At 44.3% G+C, this 21,359-nt stretch overlaps 1 protein-coding gene across 3 annotated transcripts in view; it reads right to left on the reverse strand.

Moving 5' to 3' along the window:
* Positions 1-21,359, reverse strand: part of USP45 (ubiquitin specific peptidase 45) — a 146,371-nt gene that overhangs the window by 102,650 nt on the left and 22,362 nt on the right. For 2 of the 3 annotated variants that reach the window (XM_090037182.1, XM_090037189.1), the window contains exons 2-4: positions 12,474-12,583; positions 11,325-11,494; positions 677-780 (exon numbers count right to left, since the gene is read on the reverse strand). In XM_090037182.1, coding sequence (XP_089893308.1) covers positions 677-780; positions 11,325-11,494; positions 12,474-12,573 — 374 coding nt within the window. In that variant the 5' untranslated portion in view covers positions 12,574-12,583. Of the gene's footprint in view, positions 1-676; positions 781-11,324; positions 11,495-12,473; positions 12,584-19,536; positions 19,687-21,359 lie in introns of those variants that run through there. The other variant, XM_090037195.1, reaches the window with a different exon arrangement.

Here is a 21,359-nt window from a genome sequence, read left to right on the forward strand (position 1 = left end):
GCAATGTATTTTTCCATCAGAAAAAAGCCATATCCCGAAGGGCTAATTAATGTTATGAAACTGGCAAGAAAAAGCTGCAATGTCCTCACTAGAAAAAGCATAAAGGGAAAAAAACTATTATTAAAATACTCCAGTTTAAATATCTGCATAGAGTTGCATTTATTACCTCTTTTTGATTCACCACTTAGGTATAATCTGACAGTATTATCAGGATCTTCCAGTTTTACAGGCTGGACTCATAAACACACATTAATGGAACAGTGCTACATATACTCCATGCTGAAGAAATGTGCAGGTTGCAGAAGAATGCTGTACAATGGAAAGAGGTCCATTTTTGGTATGGAATGAAAAGCAGGAAGGAGGAAGAAAGAAAAATAAGGTAGATCTCATTCCCGTGAACCAAAGAGACTGGAACTGAATGTACTTTGTTTTTGACTGATCTCAGGATTCTAAGGACCACTGCATAGTTCTGAGGATTAAAGGAGATACAAGAAAGAACTTCTAATCTTCAAAGACCCTTCCTTTTCTTCATACAGAATGATATGACATGTTTCTGAGAAGAAATTACACAGATAGCTATGATGAACAGCACTTTATTTAAGCTGAAATGTTTATTTAATAGAGAAATGTATATCATTCAGATTTACATATACAAACACCCCCTACACAATCTTACCATATGATCCATGTGCTGAGATTTACCACAATGCAATGAGGCTCTGTGCGTGATGTCTGAAAGTGTTTCAGAGAATGCTGGTCTTCTGAGTTTTGACTGCAGCCCTGAAAATGGGAACATGAAAAAAATATTATATCTCATTTATAAACTTGTTTTTCAAGAAAAGTACAGCTATTTCTTCAAAGCAAAGTTCTTTTGAATTCACTGACTGGCATCTGCATAGGAAAAGAGTTTGCACTAAAGATCAAATCCATAACGGGACACAAAGGCTTGACAAAGCTCAGCAGTGTCATGCTAAACTTTTAGGCACCTAGGGAGAAGTAGTTAGCTATATTAGTCTGAAGTCAGGTAGAAGGCAGAGTAGCATCTTAGACTAATGAATTCAGAGAGGCATAAGCTTGTATAAGGAATAGCTTACAGATACTATGATGAAGAAAGAACCTGACAAAGTAAGCTGTCACTTATGAAAACTTATGCTTTGCTAAATTAGTCTGTAACAGTGGTGCTTAAACTTTTTGCCTGGCAGGCCAGAGGGGCAGTGCCCAGTCCATCTAGGGGCTGGATCTGACTGGTGGTCCTGAGGGGAGCACAAAGAGGCCCCATCCTGTGTGCAGAGGGAGCTGGGGGGCAGCCCAGCCCAGATCCAGTCACATGGTGGGAAGAAACGCAGCCCAGCTCTGATCCAGTGAGAGGAAGGGAGCATGGCCTGGCTCCTATCTGCCATTCAGGGCTTGGAAATCTGGCAGTGGGTGAGAGTGGTGGCATTATTTGCCACTGCTTTCCTGGTGTCAAATTTCCCAATCCCGTGAGGCAGATGCCATGACTCCACAAGCTACATTTAGCCTGGGAGCTGGAGGTTGACCATCCCTAGTCTACAAGATGCCGCTCTGCCCTGCCTTCTATTAGGCACCTAGTTTCTGGAGTGGAAGTCACAAACCCACATTAAGTGTCCAAATTTTCTACCAATGCATGGAGACCCAGGTACTACAATGCTTGGGGGAAAAAATTAAAAACAGCCAACACACCTAGCCTAGTGAGCAGGAAACTCCAAAAAATGGGTTGATCAGAAATCCCACCTGCCGTGGACTTGGGGGCCTACCTAAAGCTCTGAACATGAAACTAGAATGCATGACCTGGAACCCCATTTTAGTCATAGGAACCTAAATTATGTCTTTATGTATACACAACTAGATCACACTTTTCTTTCAAAGCATGGCTGCCAACAAGGAGGAGGAAAAGTCCAATCTATTCATTAGAGTGCTTGCCTAGAAAGTTGGAGACCTAGATTCTATGTACTCCTCAGCCTAATCAGATTCAAAGAAAGCTACCAACTTCTAGGAGAGCGCTAGAGATCTGGATGAGATGCTGGCATTTCCCTCAGCATCCTCCTGTTGAAGTTGTGAAACTGGATAGAAGGAATGCAAATACAAATGGGAGAGAAAGACAGTGTGCATGCAAGAGAGCATAAAAGCAAGAGTAAGAGCATGTGCAAGAAGGAGCATGACTCTCTACGCCTGCGCACAGTACCCTGAAAAGAGAGTCATGGGTTCCAATCCTTGCTTCCAGGTCTGGAGCATCAGTGATCTTGAATCCATCACTGAATAAAATAGTAAACACTGTTAGGAACAAGACCCAGGACAGAGTTCTCCCCTGTCACCGTGGGCTGCCATCATCACTAGCCTAGAGTCATGCTCCTTCTTGCTGGCTTCTGTTCTGGCCCCATGAATCTTAAATTCTAATTTAGAATTAGGAGGGCTGTAGACTGTCTCCACTCACCCTAATCCATTTCCTAGTGGTTAGGGCAATATCCTGAAAGGTGAGAGCTGTATGTTTGAACCCCGTCAAGCTAAGGAGGGCTTTGAAAGTGGGTCTCCGTCTTCCAGGGAAATGTTCTAGCCATTAAGTTACCACATAAAATATGGATACTACAATCACTGGCCATATTTTTTAATGAAACAGTTCTGGCTGCTGTGTTTTGTGATAAACTCAATGCTGTTGTAATGTATTAAACATACTCCAAACACACCTACTTGACCTGCCCCCTTAGTGACTTAGTCCCAGTGATGCCCACTCCATGAATCCCAAACAGAGTTTGGTGCAAGATAGATACCTAGATGGCCTGCTCACCTAAGTTTCTGGATGCATGCAGTAGAATAAGTTTAGGTATTCAAGTAACTCTACTAACCAAAATGGAGGCCTACAGACTCTCTGGTGTCTACACAGGTAGATGTGGGGTTTGCAGATATCACTCAGAATTAGGGGCCCATATTCTATATTATTATTATTTAGGTTCACATCCTGCCCTAACCAGAAAGGCTCAAAGTAGCCTATATTCTTTCAACTGCCATATTTACTCAAATACAAGACAAGGTTTTTCCCCACAATCAGCAATGGGGGAAAATGTCCCTTGTCTTACATTCACATAAAAGAAAACCACATTAATGATACTGTCTATCTTTAAACTGCTGCTAAAAGCAGCTTGTGCTCAGCAACAGAAAGCAACCATGAAGTTAATTAAATACAGCTAACACTGACCATGACTATACTGTACAAGCTGATGGGAACCTACCATAAGGGTAAGTTAGTACAACTGATCTGAATAAAATATATGCTAGTGCCCATTAAGTGCAGGTCCCATCAGCGTCAGCTCTTGTTCAAGTCATGGTGAGCTGTAACATTGAATACCAACTTCCTCTACTCCCATACCTGAGCTGTGCCTTTCATTTCCATTTCCAATTATTCCTGTTTCTTCACCAGCCTTAAATGTCTAGCATATGTCAGCAAACAGGGTCCCAAACCATTCACCCAGATCCATCTGTCGTCCCTTCTCTAAGACTGTGGCATATGATTAGTATGGCCTGGCCCTCCATGAGGTGGATCCAGATCAGGTGGCTCTGCACCTTATTTACATATACATTTTTGGAGGATCCCAGGACTCATGACAAGAACACCCAATTCTAGTCATGAGAGGGGAGCACATGGATCCTTTATGGGGGGTATCTTTAGTATAATCACACATACTGAGCACTGCTGAACTGTGGAGTCACCATGGTTTGAAATGCTGTTGACTATGCTGGGGTCCAGCACAATGAACTATATGGTAAAACATGAGCCTTTTGGCTTTGGATTAATATCATGCTATCATCCATTGTTTGTTCTATATATAATTAGGTACCAAAGGCTATTTAAAAGTGTGTTTATGGAGTAACTGTGGTAAAACTTGCCAGTTTCAAAAAAGGTCAACTGTATCAATTCTGGATGAACTAAGTATATGGATACTAGATGCAAATTATTACAACTACGTTTATTTCAAGGTTAGTTTTTCCAAATTTGCTCCATGCGTCCATGTGCTCAGTACTAGATCTCACAGTAAGGAGGGGGAGGTAGGGGCTGCAGGGGGAACAAGTTGATGGGGCAGAGGGTAAAGGGCTACCTGACCTCCCAGATTTTTCCTGCTGTGGGAAAGGACAAATTTGAGACAAACCTCCAATAATGAAATGTTATACCTTGAAAATTATATCAAATTTATACATTTAACATATACGGAATCTAATTACTGGGGGGTTGGTTTATAATCAGGGTCATCATATATTTGAGTAAATAGAGTATTACAATCTTCACTAATATTCAAAACAGAAGGCAAGTCCAGAAAGAACTATGATGCTCAAGTAGAAAGTATAAAAATCTTAAAATATAGTTGGCGTTTCTTCATTACACTAGCCAAATATAAGCACAAAGCATTAAAAGCTGATTTTGTGAATATTTTCTAAAAGACTGCCTAAACACACTTCTGAATTGGTACGTTTCAGATGTTGAAACAATTAATTCGTTACTGGGAAGCAAATATGCTGATGTATGATGCTTCAATTATCAGGTTAAACAGTTGTGTTGTATCATGTCCAACACAGTGCTAACTCAGACATTAACTTTTCTCCTTTACTTGGACCTGAGTGGAACTCACAGGCATAGAGGTCTGCACTAGCACATCCTGATGCAGAATCAAAGTCTTAATGTATCAAAAGAGACTTATACAATAGATAGGAGAGTGAACCAGTAATCTTTCTGTGCCCTCTTGTCAGATGAGAAGAGCAAGACAGAAGAAAGAAATAGCTGTGGAGTACATGCAGACAAAGGTAGAACCCTGAGGCCGTTGAAATCAATGGAGTTGTTGCATTAATTTCCCTGGATCAGGATTTCACCCTGGGCCTAGAATACGCCCTTAACTTCTTTCGGACCAGGATGTGGGCATTTGTTGTACTTGGCACCAAAACAGTAATGGAATCGAGTCACTCCCCATTTCTCTTTACATTCTGACATCTTTTTCTTCTTAACTGAAGAAGGATTAATTTTCAACATAATTTGTGAAAAGATTTTCTTGTAAAACTTTCCCTAAAATAATAATTATTTTTGTACATTTTTACTCCAAAAATCTCAAAAAAACAACTTTGCCTCTGTCACCTTTCAGTCAAAGTAAGGAAGCATGCTGAGAAAAAACAACATAGGAACACTACATTAATTAAAAACTATAACCTAGGGTGAGGGTATATGAACTATGCTTAGTAAATAATGTTTTACATGTATTTTTTCTTCTTAAAGTCAGAAAGAAAACTTTACCTTAAATATCCATAACTGAGAACAGTTATTTAGGGTTTTTATGACCAAATAGTATACTTATAAGAAGAGATGAATGCCTTTTTTTATATATATATATTTAAACAGTTGAATTGTCTATTGAGCAAAAAGGAAATACCTAATTACAAAGGAACCTGTTACATACTGCACTGTGAGCTGCTCAAATGCTGACTGGTGTTAGCACTAGCTGAAGTTTGAAGCAGTTGCACCTTAAGGTTAAAAACCTTCTCTGACTGCCTCCCACTGCCTCCTGCAAGACCGTTTCAGGCTGGACATAAGGAAGAATTTCTTTACTGTCCGAGCCCCCAAGGTCTGGAACAGTCTGCCAGCGGAGATGGTTCAAGCACCTACATTGAACACCTTCAAGAGTAAATTGGATGCTTATCTTGCTGGGATCCTATGACCCCAGCTGACTTCCTGCCCTTTGGGCAGGGGGCTGGACTCGATGATCTCCCGAGGTCCCTTCCAGCCCTAATGTCTATGAAAAAAAAAATATACGGCTGTGACTTGCCACTAGAGGGCTGGTGGCCAGGGGCCCGATGAATAGCACAGCTGTGAATTGCCACTACAGGACTGGTGACCCAGGACCTTTTCTAGGTGGGGGTGTGTGAGAGGTGGGTTGGAGGGGTCAGAAACATGAACCTGAGAGGTGGAGAGTTAATAGAATGGGGTGGGTAATGAAATGGGAGGTGGAAAGGAAATGGGGGTAGGGGAAGGGAGGTAAAATGCAAGAAATCAGCCACTGAAGGTCACAATAAAAAGAAGTAAAAAAAGAATTTAAAAAGAAAGAGTAAGTAAATTAAAGAAGGTCTCATGTTTTAATACAGTGGGATTTGTAATTGGGGTAAGGGGATGCTGGTTGTGCTTCCTGGGGTGGCTTGGAGGTGGGGACGGTGAAGGGAGGCATATTTTGGGGAGCTACTGCCTCTGTCCCAGAAAGAAAGCCTCAACTCATGGCAACCCAATATTGCCTCCTCCCTTGTTCCCCACCCCCACCTCTCAGAGACCCCCACTCCTAGATCTGTCTGTTTCTTGCAACCTGGATAGCTGCTATGTGCTCTGCACAGTGTTGCACTCCTGGGGGTGGGAAGGTCACACCCCTGGGGGAGGGAGGAGAGGTTGTGTTAGTGCCAGAACCACACCCCTAGGCCATAGAGTTCATGAAATCATAGAAAATTAGGGCTGGAAGGGACCTCAGGAAATCATCTAGTCCAACCCTCTGCTCAAGGCAGGACCAGCCCCAACTAGACAATCTCAGCCAAGGCTTTGTCTAGCCAGGCTTTGAAAACCTCCAAGGATGGAGCTTCCACCACCTCTCTGGGTAACCTGTTCCAGTGTTTTACTACTCTCCTAGTGAGAAACTTCTTCCTGATACCTAACCTAAACTTCCCTTGCTGTATCTTGAGACTGTTGTTCCTTGTTCAGTCATCGGCCAAGACTGAGAACAGTTTAATTCCATCTTCTTTTGAGCCTTCACATAGTTGAAGGCTGCTATTAAATCCCACCTCAGTCTTCTTACCCCACAGCTGATGACACCGAGCTGTAGGGTAAAGTGAATACACCGGCAGGCAGGGACCGCATCCAAGCAGACCTGGATAGGTTGGAGAAGTGGGCAGATCTGAACAGGATGCGGTTCAACACAGATAAGTTCAGGGTGCTGCACCTGGGGAGAGGGAACCAGCATTATGGTGATAGGTTAGGGGCTGCCCCTCTCAGCAGCACAGAGGCAGAGAGGGATCTTGGAGTCAGGATTGACTCCAGGATTAATATGAGTCACCAATGCAACGAAGCAATAGGCAGAGCCTACCGCACCCTGTCCTGCATCAACAGGGGCATCACTAACAGGTCCACAGAGGTCTTGCTCCCCCTCTATGCGGCGCTGGTCAGGCCGCAGCTGGAGTACTCTGTCCGGTTCTGGGCACCGCACTTCAAGAGGGACGTGAAGAACCTGGAGAGGGTCCAGAGGAGGGCCACTCGTACGGTTGGGGGCCTCCGTGGCCAGCCCTATGAGAAGAGGCTGAGGGACCTGAATCTCTTCAGTCTCTGCAAGAGGAGACTGAGGGAGGATCTTGTGGATGCCTACAACCTTATCAGGGGCCACAGCAGGGACTCAAGGAAAGTCTGTTCACCAGAGCCCCCCCTGGAGTCACCAGGAACAATGGCCACAAGCTGAGGGAGGATAAGTTTAGGTTAGATATTAGCAAGAACTTCTTCACTGTAAGGGTGGCCAGAGCCTGGAATAGGCTTCCCAGAGTGGTGGTGCTCTCACCTTCCCTGGAAATCTTCAAGAGAAGACTGGATAGGTACCTGGCTGGGGTCTTATGACCCCTCCCACCCCCAGTGCTTCTTCCTGCCCATGGCAGGGGGTTGGACTAGATAATCTCTCTAGGTCCCTTCCAACTCATTGATTCTATGATTCTGTAATTCTCATCTCTACACTAAACAAGCCCAGTTCCCTCAGCCTCCTCATAAGTCATGTCCCCCAACCCCTTCACAATTTGTGTTGCCCTCTGCTGGACACTTTACAATTTGTTCACATTCTTTCTGCAGTGGGGGACCAAAACTGAACACAGTACTCCAGATGTCGCATTACCAGTGCTGAACAGAGGAGAATAATCATTTCCCTTGACCTGCTGGCAACACACCTACCAATACAACCCAGCATGCTATTAGCCTTCTTGGCAGCAAGTGCACACTGCTGGCTCATATTCATCTTATTGTCCACTGTAACCCCCAGGTCCTTTTCTGTAGTTCAGTGGGTGAAAAGTTAGTCCACACAGGTGGGTGGGGGGAGGGAACACTGCATCCTGAGATATTCAAGGAGTAACTTGGACAGCTCATCTGTGGAGTGTGGCCACACCGTAACACGGGTGAGCAAAACATGGCCTGCAGGATGGACTTTGTCTGACCTGCAGCGGGTTTCTCAGTCTCACCTAGCCCAGGCACCATCTGGCCTGTGGTGCATCCCACCACCCTCCAGGCACACAGCAGGGCTGGGGTGACTCCACAGCTGGACTGCCTTTCTAGGCAGCCTAGGCTGCAGCAGCATCTTCCAGCTGCCACCTCTGATGGCCCCAGCCCCATGGTATTGGTGGACTTGCACGTACAGACCTGACCCTCTGACCCCAGCCATCCCTGCACCTGCTCTGGACTCACCCGCCCCTGTTGAGGAGCAGCAGAGGCAGCTGGTAGAAGTTGCTGCCCGGTACGGAGGAAATGCAGCCTGTCCCCTTCACTGCTGTCAGGCTCTTTTTACTGAAGCTACCTGGAGCTCATGCCTGAGCTGCCCTGTGGTTCCTCTGCACTGCCACCGCTGCCCTGCTGTATGGCCTGGAGGTGATGGTAACAGTGGTGGAAAGGAGCTACAGGGCAGCCCAGGCATGGGCTCTGGGCAGCTTCAGCAAGAAGGGCCCAGCAGCAGTGAGGGGGAGGGACCGCTTTTCCCCTATGCTGGGCAGCAGCTCAGTGTGGGTAGGTGATTTAGAGCAGGCACAGGGCGGGTGAGGGTGGGGTTGTGCATGTGGGTTCCGGCTGGTCCACTCCGGCCAGGTTGAGTCCAGAGCTGGCACGGGGCAGGCCTGTGTTGAAGCTGGGGCTGTGCAGTGTTGGTGGTGGCAGGGAGGAGCCACAGAGCATGTAAGCTCTAAGCTGTTGCGGGGAGAGGGGTGGTGTCCAGTCAACGGTAGCTCCTCAGAACTGCCTATGTGGCCTGCAGACCCAAATAATTGCCCAGCCCTGCCTTAATGAAACATAAGCTGGGTAACATGGTTCAGAGATAAACCCACCCTGAACTATGATGCTCAAGTAGAGCAGTGGGGTTCCTCAAGGTTCTGTCCTTGCGCCTATATTGTTCAACATCTTCCTTAATGATGAGGACATTGGTGTCAGAAGTGGACTGGCCAAGTTCACCAATGATACCAAACTTTGGGGTAAAGCATCCACACCTGAGGACAGGAAGACGATCCACGCTGACCTTGACAGGCTCAGGAAATGGGTGGACAAGAACCTCATGGTGTTTAACACTGAAAAATGCAAGGTTCTCCACCTTGGCAGGAAAAATCTGCAGCATCCTTATAAGCTATGCTGGCTAGCACTACGGATGAAAGGGACTTGGGGGTCATGATTGACCACAAGATGAACATGAGCCTTCAATGTGATGCTGCGGCTAGTAAAGCGACCAAAACGCTGGCTTGCATCCATAGATGCTTCTCAAGCAAATCCCAGGACGGCATTCTCCCCTTGTACTCAGCCTTGATGAGGCAGAAGCTGGAGTACTGCATCCAGTTTTGGGCTCCACACTTCAGAAAGGATGTAGAGAACCTTGAGAGTCCAGAGAAGAGCCACGTGCATGATCAGAGGTCAGGAAAACAGACCTTACAACGACAGGCTGAGATCTATGAGGCTATTTAGCCTGGAAAAGTGCAGGCTGAGGGGCATTCTGATGGCCACATATAAGTTTATCAGGGATGTTCACCAGGATCGGGGGGAAGGTTTGTTCACCAGAGCCCCCCAAGGGACAACAAGGTCGAAAGGTTATAAACTCCTGCAAGACCGTTTCAGGCTGGACATAAGGAAGAATTTCTTTACTGTCTGAGCCCCCAAGGTCTGGAATAGCCTGCCATCGGAGGTGGTTCAAGCACCTTCTCTGAACGTCTTCAAGGGAAAATTGGATATTTATCTTGCTGGGATCCTGTGACCCCAGCTGACTACCGGCCCCTGGGGCAATCTATGACAATTTGCAGCCAGATCAAGTGCATATGTTTGATTAAATGTAGACGTGCCTCCTGCTCACAGTTTTACATATTTTAACAATAAGAATTCATGAAGATAAGTCATGGAGTCCAGTACAAATAGTTTTCTTCTCTAAGAAATGGAATCCATTTACATAAATGTTAGGAAGGAATCAGTTCTCCTCATTCTGGTGATGTAACCTATGAGAGGTCTAAGATAATTGTGGAATGCCTTACTAAAAATAATGGCTGGGCAAGTGTTGGCAAAAGCTAAGTATGCAACCTCCCTCCAAGCTACCTGGCTATTTCAAAATAAGTTTTCATGCACTTTAAAAGCCAGGGACAGGGTTCAGAACTTGTTCTAAGTCTGCTTCAGCAGTTGTAAGGACTTTCTCTGCAAGCAAGGGAGAGAGGCAAGGCAAACATTATGATGGTTTATTCATTTATCAGGAAAGCCAGTTCATGGTATTGAAGCTTCCAACCAGGAGATCTTTACTATTATTATTATTATTATTATTATTATTATTATTAGGAGTGGAAGAAGAAAGAAACTCTATGGCAAAGCTACCTTCCAATTTGTACAAAATAACCTCTCTCTATTATGGGGAGTGGAGGAGGAAGGTAGAGAAAAAAACATCAGCAAGTTAAAGGTCAAGAGATCAGAAGTTCTGAACTGCTGCTCCAACATTTAGAAGGAATAGAGCAGGGGCGAACAATTATTTTGGGCAGAGGGCCACTTACTGAGTTTCGGCAAACCATCGAGAGTCGCATGACAGGCAGCTCAGGGCAGATTAATATTACTTTTTTAAATGTTTTAGGGGCCCTGAGGGCTGGATAGAATGGCCTGGCGGGCCGCATCCAGCCCCCGGGCCACATTTTGCCTACCCCTCGAATACAGCATACACTGGAAGGTGAGGTGGCAGGTAGTCCTCCTTTAAAGCTCTGCACGGAAAGTTTCCATAGATCAATGATAAATCCTCACAGCCTCCAAAAGCCAGAATTGTCCAAAGCCTTTTAAATTCTAATACAGAGGGGATCTTCAGTGACAATACTTACAGAAAAACAAGACATCATAAAAATCAAGAATTCTTGATCCCAATTCCATAAAGGAATTTAAAGACAAAAATCCCCCAAAACACATGGATCCCCAACTGAAGGCTTAAATATATATTTATTTCCACAGAAGCCAATAAAGTTCTGTGCAGAATAAGGATTTGCACTAGGGTACCTTCTCACGTGATAAAGATCTGCATCTCACTATAAATTTACAATGCAGGTTTGCTTACCTGAGAACCACATTTGAGGCACAGCCATATATCAGAAGGCATTACTTGTTCACCGTCGCTTATTCTCCTTTCCTTCAAACATTCTGAACATATTGACCAAACATTCTGAGCTACTGCCCGCTTTACAAGATGTACATCCACTGCTTGACTTACATGCTGGCAGGTTAAGCCTACAAAATAAGAGATAAAAGTGCATTAGCCATGCTATTAAAAGCAATATTTATTTATTTACTTACTTACTTACTTACTTTAAAAGGCCAGTTTCTGAGTCTAAGTATACTGGCAAGGTTTCAAGGGTTTTAAAAGCACAATATTCATACTTTATACACTCTTTTCTGTGGATCAGTGATCATTGTAAAAATGCATTTACTCAGAAACTATACCAAGCATCTAGATACACCTTAGATGCTTTCAGAAGCTGTACTCACAAACCCCTGCCCAGCTCAAAAGCTGAATACAAATATTACTCTGCAGGCAACTATTAGAACTGACTGATAAAAAAAACTGTTGCCTGCCATCAACATTAAAAAAAAATGCTAATTACCAGCAAGCTAATATATTTTACAGTTACATAAACTATGCCTTACAAACTATGGTATTTTTGAAGGGTAAGATAAATTAGATTCAAAAAATGGCATCTATTTGTACCTGCTTCTGAAGGATGTTATTGTTCTCTCTAACAATTAGCCACTCTCCCAACTAATAAAGACCCAAAATCAAGAAGAATGTAACACCACCATAAAAAGATACATCTAAGAACAAATCTATTTAGCAACCATGTCAAGACTATTACCATTACCTAAAATCTAGTTTTGCTGACATCAACAGCAGCATGCCCAACCTCTCCTACCTTAAAGAAGACCTCATTCTCTAATTCACTGCACCTCCACCTTTACAACAAGTATTTCCTTTAACCGTGAACACAGCCTCATGTTCATTAGTATTTGCACCAATTTACCAAGCACAGTATAATGACAACTCAGCAAGCCAGGGATATTTGTTTGTAACCATCTCTGTTACTAAATTTGACCAACACTTCACTGTTTCCACATGCATCTCCTGCTTTGCTGACTAATAAAAAGCATATGGACATTATTTTCTATCCTTAGGTTTGATGGTCAAATATTACACAAATATTGCATAATTTACCTGCAATGTCATCTGAAGAGTCTTCATCCTGTGGCTTATTAGGCCTTTTGTTTCTCTTGGTTTTCTCAGGGTTAGCCCTTGATGGATCTTTCACCCGCATCTGTTAATTACTGGGAAAGGAGAGGACAATAAATATTATTTTATCTCCTTTATATTTCAAACAATTTTAAGGTCTGAACTCTGAAAGCACAGGAGTAGCAAGTCAAGTACTCACATTCAATAATTCACAGATTATATATAGTGTTTATTATATTTTTGCTTAGTTTTCAACTAGCTTCAGCTCCTTTGCACTGAAACATATGAACATCTCAGAAATGTGCACACACAGAAATGATCTGATAAAATTGGAAGTACATGTATCGTGTAGCCACACAGTCAGCAGTCCCATAATTGTCTAAGAAAAAAAAAAGATCAAGCTGCTATGGAGTACTCACCACGGTTCACTAGCACCACTTCTGCCTGTCTCTCCCATAGCCCCCCTCCCTTCTTCCCCCACTCCAGTGCTGTCTTCAGGATGAGGCGGGGATAGGGAAGGGAAACTCCATCTGGGGTTTGCCCTGCCTGTACTGGAGTGGCGGGGCGGGTGGACTGGAGGTGAGATCTACCCAGCTTGCGCACAGGGCTGAACAGAAATTAATGAAGGTGTTCCGCTTTGAAGCACCTTCATCTGAACCCTCATTAAATAAGGGTTAATTTGTCACACAACTAGACACTTTTAAAGCGCTCTGCATCTGTGCACTTCTGTCAGGACACAGCTGTAGAGGGCTTTCAAGGAGCCGATTGCACAACAAATCACTTCTGGCAACGCCCTTTCACATATTTGCAGCACTAATTCCTTATCTTAAAATCAGGATATTAATTAATGAATTTCAGATAAAAATTCATCACAGAACTTTACCACATAAATATCTTGCATTTCTTCAGACTGCTCTTTCAACATAGGATATGATCTATATCTGACATGATGAATTTTCCATGAAGCAACAGTGACAGGAACTACCCCTCCAGCTGAAATGTCTGAGCTCTAACTTCTATTTAGAAAAATCTGATTTACAGCAGTGGTGGCACAGTTTCCTTAGTACTCATCCTAGGAACAGGTCACTAATACAAATGCAGACCTTTTAAAAGCCATTTGAAACACACACACACACGCATCTAAAACATCTAGATATTCTCACTCATGCAGTATACACATTTCTAAAGCTTTGAAAGCTAAGCCCATTTTCAGGAAAATAAAACCAGTTACAATCTCCTGCAGTTGAGCTATGCCTGGTTAAAGACCTAGCTTAAAACATACCATATTTACTTGAATATAAAATGACCCTGAATATAAGATGATCCCTCAATAATTAATTCCATTTATGGAAAATTTATAAATTTGTTATAATTCCCGTGCGCGCGTGCGTGCGTGTGTGTGTGTGTGTAAAAAATTCCAGGCTCAGGGCCAGTCAGTGCCCCGGGTCAGTGCCAGAGTCAGAGCCACAGCAGCTACCTGTTACCCCCTCTACTTCATATGCAAATAGGAGATAGGCTTTTTTCACTGATCGGAGGGAAAAAAACCTTGCCTTATATTCAAGTAAATGTGGTAATATACAGGCTCACAGGAAAGCAGAGATAGAAGGGATCTCACAAGGTCATCGAGTCCAGCCTCCTGCTCTAGGCTGGTGCGTCTCTTATTAAATAATCCCAACCAAGTGTCTTGTCTAATCTGCTTTTGAAAGTTGCCAAGCATGCATATTCCTGGTTAGCCTCTTCCAATGCTTGACCACCTTCATAGTCAGAAAGTTCCTCCTTAATCTCCTGCCTAAATTTCCCATGCTATAGCTTGAGGCTGTTCCTCCTAATCATTTCTACTATGCCCACAAAGAAAAGTTCATCTCCATCCCCTCTATAATCACCCTCCAGGTATTTAAAGGCTGTTATCAAATCCCTCCTCAGTCTTCTTTTCTCCAGAGTAAATAATCCTAGTTCTTTCAGCCTTTTCCCCTCGACTCCCAGGCCCTTGATCATTTTTGTTACTCAGCACTGGACTCTTTCCAAACTGTCCACATCCTTCTTGAAGTGTGAGGCACAAAACTGGACACAAAACTACAGGTGAGCCTCACCAGTGCTGAAGAGAGTAAAAGAATCACTTCCCCTGATTTGTAAGTGACACTCCTGTCAACTCAGGATGCTATTGGCCTTTTTTGCAACAAGAGCACACAATTGGCTCATATTCAGCTTATGGTCCACAAGAACCCTTAGGTCCTTCTCTGCAATACTACAACCTAGCCAGTCATTCCCCAGTCCAAGCACAGCACTTATCCCATCTGATTGACTATGGACCATTTCTCCAATAGAGGTCATTCTAGATCCTAGCCCTACTCTTGAGAGTGTCTGAAATTCCACACAGCTTGGTGCCATCCAAAAATATGCTATGCTTACATTCAATCCCATCATCCAAATCATTAATGAAGATTTTAAACAACACCGGACCCAGAACAGACCCCGGGTAACCCCACTTTATACCTCCTCCAAGCTACACATTGAGTCATTGAGGGCTAGTTGCTGAGTATGATGACCCAACTAGTTATGTATCCACCTTAAAGTACTAATCTATACTTCCTTAGCTTGTTAATGAGAACCTTGTGGGAGACAGTGCCATACCCTGACTTTCACAAGGCTTTCATCACATCCACTGCTCTCCCCCTCATCCACAGAGCTGTCACCATCATAGAAGGAAATCAGTTTGGTCAGGCATGCATGACTTGCTCTTGGTGAATCCATGCTGGCTGTTCCTGATTATATTGTTCTCTTCTAGGTGCTTCACAATGGATTCCTTGAGGACCTGCTCCACAATCTTTCCAGGTATTGAGATCAGGCTGACTGATCTATAATATTTTGGATCCTACTTTTTCTCTTTCTTAAAGATGGGCCTATATTTGCCCTTTTCCTGTCATCTGGGGCATCACCAAACCTCCATGGGTTCTCAAAGAGGATAGCCAATGGTTCCAAAATTATCTTAGGCAATCTCCTACGTCCACTGATTAGCTTTTTGTTTCATTCCTACTTTGGAATATACTGCTATTGATCTTAATGATAAAAATATTCCCTTTCCTTTCTTACCTCCGTTGGCAAAGAGTGGAATAGTTGACACTATTGACAGGGACCTACCTAACTCACACCAAGAGAAACCAATTGTCATGGCTTGGTCACAGCCTGAAGAGCTGATTTCACCGTTATTTTGTGGTGGCCCCAGCCCTTAGTGCTGATTGGTAGACTCTGGGAGAAGGAGGGGGAAGGGAGTGGCTGCCATCTTGACTCCTGGATGCCTTTTGTGCAGCCCCACCCCTCAGCAATGATTTCCATAGAGACATAAGGGGCAGCTGCCCCTCCCCCCACCAACATTTGTGCCACCCCACTAGAAGGCACCTTCCCCAGGCAGGCTGTGAGGCTGGACCACAGAGGCAGTGAGAAATGCTGGCTCCCATTGGGAAGCCAGCATTTAATTTTTATTAAGGTTTTTTTTTTGGTTGACTTCCTGGGAAATCATAGCCAATGAGATTTTTGGTGACAATCATGGAGACCACCGTTTTCAGCAGTTTCTGTGAACACAGTGAAAACATGATTCAAGTAGGTCCCTAATTATTGATATTCAAGATTTCATAGACTTTCATAGACATCAGGGCTGGAAGGGACCTCGGGAGATCATCGAGTCCAGCCCCCTGCCCAAAGGGCAGGAAGTCAGCTGGGGTCATAGGACCCCAGCAAGATAAGCATCCAATTTACTCTTGAAGGTGTTCAACGTAGGTGATTGAACCACCTCCACTGGCAGACTGTTCCAGACCTTGGGGGCTCGGACAGTAAAGAAATTCTTCCTTATGTCCAGCCTGAAGCGGTCTTGCAGGAGTTTGTGACCGTTCGACCTCGTCATCCCTTGGGGCGCTCTGGTGAACAAACGTTCCCCCCAATCCTGGTGGTCACCCCTGAGAAACTTATAGGTGGCCATCAGATCACCCCTGAGCCTACGCTTTTCCAGGCTAAAGAGTCCCATGGCTCTCAGCCTATCATCGTAAGATCTGTTTTCCTGACCTCTGATCATGCGTGTGGCTCTCCTCTGGACTCTCTCAAGCTTCTCCACATCCTTTTTGAATTGTGGAGCCCAAAACTGGATGCAGTACTCCAGCTGCAGCCTCACCAAGGCCGAGTACAAGGGGAGAATGACGTCCCGGGATTTGCTCGAGAAGCATCTATGGATGCACGCCAGCGTTTTGGTCGCTTTACTAGCCGCAGCATCGCATTGCAGGCTCATGTTCATCTTGTGGTCAATGATGACCCCCAAGTCTCTTTCTTCTGTAGTGCTATCCAACATAGCACTGCCGAGCCTATAAGGGTGCTTCAGGTTTTTCCTCCCAAGGTGGAGAACCTTCCATTTTTCGGTGTTAAACACCATCAGGTTCTCGTCTGCCCATTTGCTGAGCTTGTCCAGGTCAGCCTGGATCACCTGCCTATCTTCTGGCGTGGATGCTTTGCCCCAAAGTTTGGTGTCATCAGCGAACTTGGCCAGTCCACTCCTGACTCCAATGTCCACATCGTTAATGAAGATGTTGAACAGTATGGGTCCAAGGACAGAGCCTTGAGGGACCCCACTGGTCACAGAGCATCACGATGAGTGACTGCCATCAATTACAACCCTCTGGGTCCGACCACGGAGCCAATTTCCCAGCCAGCGGATCGTGGTGGAGCCAAGGCAACAACTGGCCAGTTTGGCCAACAGGTGATCATGGGATACCAGATCAAAAGCTTTTCTGAAGTCAAGATATATGACATCAATCTCTTCTCCCTTGTCCAGGTGATAGGTCATCTGGTCATAGAAGGAAATGAGATTGGTCAAACAAGACCTACCCGCAACAAACCCGTGCTGGCTATCCCTTAGGATGTTAGCCTGGGCCAGTCCATCAAGGATGGCCTCCTTAATAAACTTTTCTAAGATCTTCTCCAGGGTAGAAGTCAGGCTAATGGGCCTGTAGTTAGCCGGATCCACTCTCCTCCCTTTCTTGAAGATCGGCACCACATTGGCCTTCTTCCAGTCTTTGGGCATTACACCAGAGCGCCAGGAGTTTTCAAAGATCCGTGCCAGGGGCTGGGCTATGACACTCACCAGCTCCTTGAGTACCCTGGGGTGCAGATTGTCAGGGCCGGCTGACTTGAAGGTATCCAGCTTCTCAAGATGTTTCTTCACGAAGTCAGCATTTATGGAGGGTAGGGGATCCGCATCACCCAGATCTCCCTGTCCCATAGCAGGCATGGGCGTCCCATGGGACTGATGAAAGACTGACGCAAAGTACCTATTTAATAGGTTGGCTTTTTCCTGGGCGTCAGTTGTCAGTTGCCCCATCTGGTTTAGCAGGGGTCCAACGTTGCCCTTGCTTTTCCTCCGGCTGCCCACATATCTGAAAAAGGACTTTTTGTTGTCCTTGATGCTTGAAGCTAGTCGGAGTTCAGTTGCAGCCCTGACTTTCCTGGTTTGCTCCCTGCAGGACCGGACCAGTGCAGAATAATCCTCCTTGGAGGTGAATCCTGTCCTCCATCCTTTGTAGGCTTTCCTTTTTAGCCGCAGGAGGTCCACTAGGTGCCTGGAGAGCCAGGAGAGCTGCTGTGCCTTCTTGCTGCCTTTCCTTTTTGTTGGAATAGATTTAGCTTGTGCATTGAGGATCGCTTCCTTGAGAAGCAACCACTCTTCTCGAACTCCCATCTCCCTGGAGTCATGGTCCCTAAGGGCCTGACCGACAAGCCTCTTGAGCTTGTCAAAGTCGGCTTTTCTGAAGTCAAGGACTTCTGTGTTGCTGACTGACTTGCCAGCTTTACGGCCGATGGTGAAGGTGATCAGCTCGTGGTCGCTGTCACCCAGCTTCCCATCGATCACTAGGTCACCGATTAGGTCTTCCCCCGTAGCCAGTACCAGGTCGAGCAGCGCTTTGCCTCTCGTTGGCCCATAGACTTCTTGAATCAGATAGAGGTCATCCACGCATGAGAGAAAGCTTTGCGACCGCTCGGATTTTGCTGAGTGATCTTCCCACGAGATGTCCGGGTAATTGAAGTCACCCATGACAACCAAGGTCCTGGAGCAAGCGGCCTCAGTCAGTTCCCGGGTGAACTCCTGGTCAAGTTCAGGACTTTGAGTGGGAGGTCTGTAGTAGACTCCCACCGTTGTGTCCCCTGTGCCGTATTCCCCACGAATTTTTACCCAGAGGGTCTCTAGCTGTCCATGCTGGTCGCCAACATCAGCTTGCAGGGACTTGTAGCTTTCCTTCACATAGAGAGCTACACCCCTGCCCCTTTTGTCAACACGATCCCTCCTGTACAGGGTATAGCCCTCTATACCCGTGGTCCAGTCATGGGTGGAGTCCCACCAGGTCTCCGTTATCCCAATGACGTCATAATTCTTTGCACTGAACAGGAGGATGAGCTCCTCCTGCTTGTTGCCCAGCATTGATATCAGCATTGACATATGAATGTCTCTTCTGAAATGACTGAAGCAATTTACACCTCAAACCTACTGTTTCAGGTACACCATAAACCCAGGAAATAACTTTACATCAGTCAGACTACTTCATGCTTTGAAGATTTTCTTTGCAACCATAACTAGAGATTTACTTCAAAATAAAAAAGCCATGTCTCTGCATAATAATAATAACAGATAGCCTGTAAGTCACACCCAAACTGGTTTTTCATCACTTCTTTTCACCACTCTTCCCTTGTTCCTGAGAAAGGAAAAGCAGCATTATATGGTGGATCATATTACACTGTATTAAATGGCATACCATTCTTGAATAGTAGAATATTAAGAATTCCCCATAATTAAGGATGGAATCCTGCAAATGCTTAACAGTAAAATTCTAAGCATGTAAGCAGTGGCACTGAATTCAGGAACATATATTAAGTTTCATGCACATCTGCCAAATCAGGACTTACCATATATCCATAATGTTATAATGATTTTTTTTAATTAATCTTAAGTGCACCAGTTACCATACTATGCTTTATTAACCATTATTTTGGAACAATTTTACTGTCAACTCACCTCATTCAGATCAGACCATGAGGGAAGTATTCCCTACTTTCTCTTCCTGGCCTTCAAACTACTTCCAAACGTGGCCCAACTCATCATCAGAAGCAAAGTCCCCTGCGGTCAACAGACTCCAAATGGGATACAACCTTGCCTCAACAGTAAGTGCAAAATCTGTCAAAAGTAAACATCTACTGTACCACAAGGGTGAACACCCCTCATAAGGCATCCATCACAATCCATGGTTCCTATACATGTACATCGCAGAATATGGTGCACGTTATCCAGCGTACCAGATGCCCTAATGGAAAGTACCTAGCCAAAACTAGACAGGAACTATGCACCAGAATGAACTCTCACAGAAAAAAATAAGCAGAAGAGATGCATGAAAACCAGTAGGAGCATGCTTTTCCCAGAACAATCACTCCCCCTCCAATGTCGCAACTCTTGTACTCAAGGAGAATTTATAAAAACACTGCAAGAAGATGGTCCTGGGAACAGAAAATCCTAGCTCTTCTGGACCATAAAAAAAATCTGGATTTATATAGACAATGACATTATGGTTCATTACAACCTAACAAATACAGCCAATAATGTCCCTCCACTTCACAGGTAATAACTTCCTCCTTGAATAGTCTCCCTCTGCCACTAACCTAGATCCCCTATTTTACTGAATTAATTTCATCTTAAGCAATGTTCCTGTTAACACCTTTTCACTCCTATTTCACAGCCCTCCTCCACCCCTCCAAGCAGACTGTATTTGCATGCATAGCGACTTTTCTGTGACAGTGAGCTCAGCCTGTGTAGTCTTCTTCCTCAGACCTGAAGAAAAGCACTTGAAGCCCAGGAGTTTGGCCAACTGCACTCCAAACTCTGCAACTATTCCAATAAAAAGTATCCAAAAAATCCTTACCACTCAGACATGAACTATCACAGCTACATCAACATTTCAACCCTACTACCCAGAACTGCAGCAGGTATCCCACACTGCACTGGGAAAGTGGAGTCACAAAGAATTCTGAGATATGTGCTCCCCTTTGACATGCACCGAGTTAACCTCTACCTTCTTGTTGAGGCATAAGATGACAACTGACTGCTGACTGCTTGTTCATTAGTACCTGTACTGATACTATTTGACTCCTATTTACATCCCAGTCTTGCCCTGTACCAGTGTGTCCATTTTTTTGTCCATAACCTGAGTTAGTGCAATACCCTCATTAATCAATCTGGTAGCCTCACCAACAACTTCCAGAACCAGGCAATTGAAGAAGTTGGGAAAATCCTTTATTCTGGGCAGAACAGAAGTAGTAGAACTAAGACAGCATTAGTAACTATACTGGCTCATTGTTTTGTCATGGGTAAAGCTACTGGGGAGACAAGTACTAAAAAGTTGTTGTTATAGTTGACACATGAATGTATGACTTTTTTAAATTCCTTATTCTCAAAGTGAATTCACAATGAGATCTCTCCTTTCAGTGTGATATTGGATATAAACCAACTAAAATTTATCATAGTAAAAATAATGCTCTACTCACTCAGTCCTCAACTATACACATAATTCTAACTTCATAAGTTCTCAATATGCTTCTTAAATATTTTAAGCAGGAAACTATCATCTGTTCTTTTCAGAATAGTCATTGCAAGACAAAACAAGAATATCAGTTCAGAGATTTTTGTGAGCTTTCTGTATCAGCAGTCTAAATTATGATCATTATCACATGCTATTGAGGAGTTATTGTTATGGTGGAGAATGAAGGAAATCTAAATGATCTATTTTGATTATATCTTTACATTTCAAAAGAATCCTTCTGGAAACCTGCCTGCAAAAAACATTATTT

Source organism: Crocodylus siamensis, chromosome 1 (assembly GCF_052110815.1).
Source record: "Crocodylus siamensis isolate JL-2025a chromosome 1, ASM5211081v1, whole genome shotgun sequence".
NCBI lineage: Eukaryota > Metazoa > Chordata > Crocodylia > Crocodylidae > Crocodylus > Crocodylus siamensis.